Source organism: Ursus arctos, unplaced genomic scaffold (genome assembly GCF_023065955.2).
Source record: "Ursus arctos isolate Adak ecotype North America unplaced genomic scaffold, UrsArc2.0 scaffold_22, whole genome shotgun sequence".
Classification (NCBI taxonomy): Eukaryota; Metazoa; Chordata; class Mammalia; order Carnivora; family Ursidae; genus Ursus; species Ursus arctos.
The window spans coordinates 26855485-26861904 of NW_026622897.1; the positions used below are offsets into that span (position 1 = coordinate 26855485).

At 48.4% G+C, this 6420-nt stretch overlaps 1 protein-coding gene across 1 annotated transcript in view; it reads right to left on the reverse strand.

The window, feature by feature from the left end:
- The window catches only part of OPCML (opioid binding protein/cell adhesion molecule like), a 486229-nt gene extending 480021 nt beyond the window's left edge, over positions 1 to 6208 (reverse strand). Inside the window, exon 1 of the mRNA XM_044386480.3 lies at positions 5449 to 6208. Coding sequence (XP_044242415.1) covers positions 5449 to 5615 — 167 coding nt within the window. The 5' untranslated portion in view covers positions 5616 to 6208. The remainder of the gene's footprint in view (positions 1 to 5448) is intronic.
- Between the last annotated feature and the right edge of the window lie 212 nt (positions 6209 to 6420).

Sequence of the window (6420 nt, forward strand, 5' to 3'; positions counted from 1 at the left end):
TATCATGAATGCTTTAAAATTTCCTTCCCCTGCCTTGACATGTGGTACCTGATAAGTGTTGGGGGAGGCAGACGTATTCCAACTAATCAATGACGTAGAGAGTGCTGGCGTCCAGGCAGCCCTGTGCCCTCAGGCTGCTGTCCCTGTGCTGACATACCAACTTTCCAGGGGGAACCACCGAGCTGCCTGTCTGCCCCCTCCAGCCTCATTGCTTTGTGTATCTCCATGTGTCCACGCAAGGCAAACCTCCACAGAGACAGGCCTCCCTTCTAAATATATTACTCGGTTGCTGCTAAGAACGTTCCTCTCAATCCTACTGCCTTGCTCAGTGTCTTACCCTCAGGGATAGTCGTGCCTTTTGCATAGTTTCAGATCAGACTGTGACCACTGCTGGATTCAACTGTCCCTTCTGGCAAGGGATTTAAGTAGAATCCAAAAGTCCCTCAGGCCTCCAAGATCTCTAACCAACTGCTGTGTCTGAGTGTCCCAGCGTCATATTCCCGAGAGAATGGAACTTTTTAGATATCAGCACTTTGTTGCTGTAGAGGTAATAATACATGATAAGAGACTGAGTCTTGTTGAAAAGGACAAAAGCATTCAACCGATACTTATTTTTTAATCCTTTGTGTCCATCATGATATCTGCACTCAGTCCATAAGACAGGGCTTCTAACCTCCAGGAGCTCCCAGTCTACCTGGACCCACACCTACATGCAAGGTCCGTGGTGTGTATCGGCTAGACCCGAGATACTTAGCAAGTGTTATTGGAACTCAGTGAGGGCAATTCTGGGCCTCAAGGAGAAAGCAGGATGCTGAGGGGAAGCGGGAAGAAATTAGCACATTTTAAAGGTGTGTATGGGATGGGGGTGGAAGGGGGGAAAAGCAGAGCACATAAACCTGGAATAGACTGAGAGTATTATGGGTTGTTACTGAGGAATCTCACGCAGCTCCAGGGACAACTTGCGTGTATATGTTGCTTTGTAGTTAGAATAAGGCCATAGACTTCATCTACTTCCGTACTGATGTCCCAGACCGAGCAGACACTGCTTCTAGGTGGACACAGTTGGACCGAAATCATGTAGTTAGCAAGGGATAGAATAAGAATCAGATCCAGGTTTTCAGGCTCCTGGACCCGGGGCCCCTTCTAGAGCACCAGGCAGCCCGTGGGTGGTCAGGTACATGCACGCATGCAGGAGACACGTAAGGGGAGGCAGGGTCATCGGACACCTGCTTGCTTAGATGCTCTGGGCGCAGGGAAGGGCTTTAGAGAAGTGGTTCTGGGCTCTGGTTCCACATTAGAAATACTGGAGGAGATTTTTTTAAGTCTCACAAGCCCATCCCGATACCAAACTCCAGATAATTTGATTTCATTGGTCTGGGACGCTGGCAATAGAAGTTTTTAAAAGCATCCCGGGCAACTCCAGGGTACAGCCCGGGTCAGCATCACAGCCTGAGGGGTCTCTAACGGACACATACTTGCTTCCTTGTCCTTTTATGTCTTCATCTCCTGAAGACTCTGCCCCTACCCATGACCTTATTCAGCGTAGGCAGCGTAAATACCGCATGTGCAGAAGTGCTGCACCTGTTTCCAATAACCTAGTGGGTGTTCTGAATTTTCTAATTTTCACAAACAGAGAAGCAGCTGACGGTGAGTGCAAAATAGAGAAAAACATCCAGGCGAACAACAGTATGTTGTCCTTGGGAGCTTGACTGCCCCAGTTGCTTGGGCAAAATCCTGCGGCTCAGATTATTCTTTGGCAGTAGTTAACCCTCACATACTTGGTTCCAAGTGGATTAGCTCAGAACTCCAAATGAAAATGCAGGGACATTTTAGAAAAAGAGTTATTAAGCATAATCCCAAATGAGCAAGCCTGGATCAGCAAAACTGATTATTCTGTGAAAGAAAGAAAGAAAAGGAGAAAAAGAAGAAAGAAAGAAAGAAAGAAAGAAAGAAAGAAAGAAAGAAAGAAAGAAAGAAAGAAAGAAAGAAAAGAAAGAAAGGCGTGTCGGTGGGAACTTTTCCCGTTTAGTGGACCAGTCCCTTACAGCAACAACCCCTACCTCCATCCTACCGCAACCTCTCACAATATTCATGTACACAGGTGACATGGTTCCACTAAGTGACTAAATCAGATTTAGAGGCGATTGAGGCCCAGGAAGAAAGCACACCTGGCTATCATCCGTGCAACAGAAATGGCTTAATAGGACCCAACTGACCACACTGAGCCTCCTGGGCTCCTTTCCTGACGTGGGCACTGATTCAGACATAAGACTTCTAGATACTTGTCATAGCTAATCTAATGGAAAGGCACAGAACATTTTGAACCCAACAGCAGATAATTGTAATGAAATGATTCTGGCCAAGAGGGCCCATTTGTAATAATGAATTCAAATCAGATTCATAGAAGCTATAATTCAGCCATAGTGAACACCACCTTCATTTCCCATATCATCTCTCTTCCAAGAAGGCAAAATTACTCAATATTCAAATAATTATTTTTACTTTTCAAGTAGCCCTGTGAAGTGGTTATGAGGAAGATAATATTGCCTCACTTATATAAAATGAGTCTTATCCACGTTCGAAACTTCAGTGTCATCTCCGGCACACCACTTCCTAACGTCCCTCAATGCAATCAAAGACCGATCAAAACAAAACTGATATTTCTAAGGAAGGACATCATCCTTCTCTAAGCCATGCAATTTCTCATTGGAAAATTCAAATGAGGGCCTGGCTTCCTCCACTCCTTTGCTTTTCTACTAGGTCTCTGGCCTCCTTTGTGACTTCAGTCAAGATTTAGAAACAGACGTGAGACGTTTGGATCGAAGGTAACCACATTCGAAAAGACTTTCTATGGCTCACGGACCTGGGAAGCATTCGATGTTTTCAATACATCCTTTACATTTGATGCCTTCAGAACACGAAATTTCCAAACACTGGATTCCCAAAAGAACATCTTGAAGGAGACTGAAGGGTGACCATACTTAAGAATCACAGTCTTTTAAAAGCAAAATACAACACAGAATAAAACATGATACATTTATCTGGGGCTGAGGCTAAGGATTTCCTGAGACTGGAAGCCAGGACTCTCCCTCGGAGCACTGACAAATAAGTTTTTCATTGACATGGGCACATGGCTGTTAGCCAATAAACCAAAGGTGCACACAAAACTCGAGAGAGACTGGGACCCCCAGAGAGCTGCAGGAGATTGGGGTGTTGTTTTAAGAAACACTGTCACAGGAGTGAAATCAAAACCTTAAAAAAATCAGAAATTAATAAGAATTAAATGACGAAGACAAAAAAGGGAGAAGAGAACGAATTATAGGCAAACGCATGTAAAATAGAATCACCTGATAAAAATGAAGACTAAAGTAATAAAAGAGAAGAACACAGAGGTAAAAAGGAAAAGAATATAAAGAGATTAAAATATGGACAATGTGCTCACTCTATTTCAGGGCAAATTATACAGAGGAGGAGAGGCAAAATCAACACAAGCCGTGTTTACTTTTTAAAAAATAAAAGTATGCAATCAGGTAACAGATAACAGTTATACTCGCACATTTAAGGTTTTTTTTTTTCCTCCACAAAGCACAAAAAGCAACTATTCAGCTTTTCCCGTTTTTATTCCCATTCCCATTACCAAGCCCAGCTGCTGAACATTTGAATTGAAGATCATGAAACCAGGCCAGCAGCTAATAAAAAAAAGGCAGAGCAGAGCTGGCCCTCTGCTGGTGGAATCATCTTAGTGCATCCCGGAAAGCAGAAAGCTGGAGTTTTTAAGTTTCTGCTTTAACTTTCAGGGTCAGGGACGGGACAGAAGATTTGGAAGGTTTAGCAAGGAGGCCTTATTCGGTGCTGGGCCTCTTTGCCCCCAGTATTAGATTAGAAGATAAAGACAGGCGCATGGCAGCATCAACAGCCCCTCACACCTGCTAACATTTACCAACATTTCCTCGGTGATCCAGTATTGTAGCCTGGGTACCACTTCTATCTTTGAGCCCACAGCTCTGCTACCAATGTGCATCCCATAAGTCAATTCTCGGGGAATAGGCTCCAGAAACTTCTTGAGGCAACGAAATAGACATATTGCACTCTAGTCTGGGACAGGCTGAGGAGTGACCACAGGGATTGAAGGGTTTTCCCTCCTGCAGTCAGGGAGGGGAGTCTGTCCCTAGCACCCATTTTCTCTCTTCTTCCGGGGCTCCCGAGCACCAGCAGACAGATCTGTGAAACCTATTCTCTTCCTCAAAAGAAGATGCAGCTAAGAATCTCCCAAAGTGGCAAGAATCCAACCTTAGCCTGGAGCTTAGGAAAGAATAGCCAGTGTCCCAGGAGGCCTTTCTTTCCTTCTCCGGAGCGCAGCTTGTCCAGATACAGAGAGAGTTCAACCAGGGCAGCCAAAGGAACAGGAAGGAAGCCCCAGCCTCAACTGTTCCTTGGGGAAGCCAGGCTTCTTGGCTGCGGAATCTAGGACAGCATGTTTTATTTTCACCATAACCATCAAAGTCATAGACAGGGCAAACGCATTCAGCCTGTGTACACTGTGAGCCAGAGTTAAGCTGGGACGTCCCTGAATCTGTCTCCTAGGACCAGAACTGCCTCATTAAAGGGATAAAAGATGATATCTGCTGAGCTGGTGGAAAGTGGTGGCTGCATTTTTATTAAAGTCTCTGCTGCAGGAGGCCCAGTCCCCAAAGGTTCATATTCCAAGAATCTCCACCCCTCTGCCTGGAGCATGTAAATGATTCTCTGTTACTCATTAAGGTAAAACAAAAAGCTTTCTATTGTGCTTTTCGCACCGGAGTGATGTCGTTGCATAAAAGCTACATGTTTCCTCTCCTTGGCCCAAGCCTGCAAAGATAAAACTGCCCTCATAATTTATAATAGGGGTCCCAGGAGCACCACACACAGTTGACATGGATGGCTGCATCTTGAGCAGACTCATAAACGGCCATAGCCCAGCAGTGGCAATTCCAGAGCCTGACATTTTAGGGATCTCTGTGGTAGGAGCAAGCCACCCCATCCGGAAGGCAACCTTGCCTCATCGCATACCTTCTGGCCTGTGAGAGAGCCACCAAAGCTCTCAGTGGTCTTAGGCTAACCCCCAGTACTGCAATTACAGGGCGCTCGTGTTCTCATCTTGATGCCAGGGCAAAAGTGAATCTAGCCATGCCATGGCCTCATGGATGCATGGAGTCCGGAGCATGGACCTCAGTGTCCTGGATCAGATCCTGGACCAGAAAAGCCAGAGCAAATGACAAACCTGTCCAGGAAAACGGGTGTTAGCAGCCACAGTCCGCAAGTGGGCAATTCTCGGGCCTGCAGAAGGGCCCTTCGCATGCCCCACTCCCCCACCCAAGCCTTCTGCTGTCTCTCTTGCTGTCTTGCTGGCCCCTACCCACATCCTCATATCCGAGGGGCTCAGTCCCCAGCTGAAGTACAGCTCCCTACCTGAGGGTGGCGCTCTCCCCCTGCCGGACCGTCACGTTGTCCATAGCTTTGGGGAAGGTGGCATCTCCGCTGCGCACGGGCACTCCTGTGGGTACAAGGAACAGCAGCCTGAGAGACACGACCACGAGGCACTTCCAGGGCAGGAACAGGTACCCACAGACCCCCATCCTCGACAGCCACAACTTCCCAGAACTCCGGCAGCGGCGCGGTCCTTGTGCACGCCCCGCACACCAGCGGGTCTCGGGTTGTGGTGTGGGGCGCCGGGAAAGGGATGGAGCAAGCCAGAGCAGAGAGGGGGAAGGAGGAGAAACGAGTCCAGGCTCTCCGGAGTCTAATGATTCTTCCTCAAATCCTGCCTCAGCTCTCCAGCCTAGCAGAACCAGATGCCCCCTCCTGCATCCAAAAAGAGCTTTCTTGACGCTCCCCTGGGGAGGAGGGAGGCAGCCGGGAAGGGAGAGGAAGGAGGAAGGTGCAGGGATGAAGGTCACAGATTGCTCTTTCTCTGCCTCGCTCTTCAAGATGCTACTTTAAGATTCAGTTGGGCACCTTCTGCAGAGATCTGGCATCAAAAGTTTATAACCCAAAGAAGCAAGGCAAGTGTCTCTGACATAAAGGAGATGTCCTAAAAGGCTGCTGCTTCAAGGAGAGGAGAAAATGTTTTATTAGCTCACACACATGTACAGATGTATTTATAGACCAGTCCGAGTCTCGAATCTGGAACCCAAAGGCGGCAAAAAGTTCCAGCGCGGGGACGCGGCCGTCGCAGCCCGAAGATCCGTCGGTGCCGTGGGCGTCCTCCACCGCAGCCCGGGCGGCGACTGGTGGCCAGCCCGGCCCGCTTCGCCAGCCCGCGGAGCGCCGCCCGGCGCAGGCTGCGGGCGCACGGGGAGCTGGCGGACGGCGCCCCCGCCTCCTCCGGGGACGCGGCACGGGACGCGGGGACGCGCGGACGCCACGCTCAGCGGCCGCCCC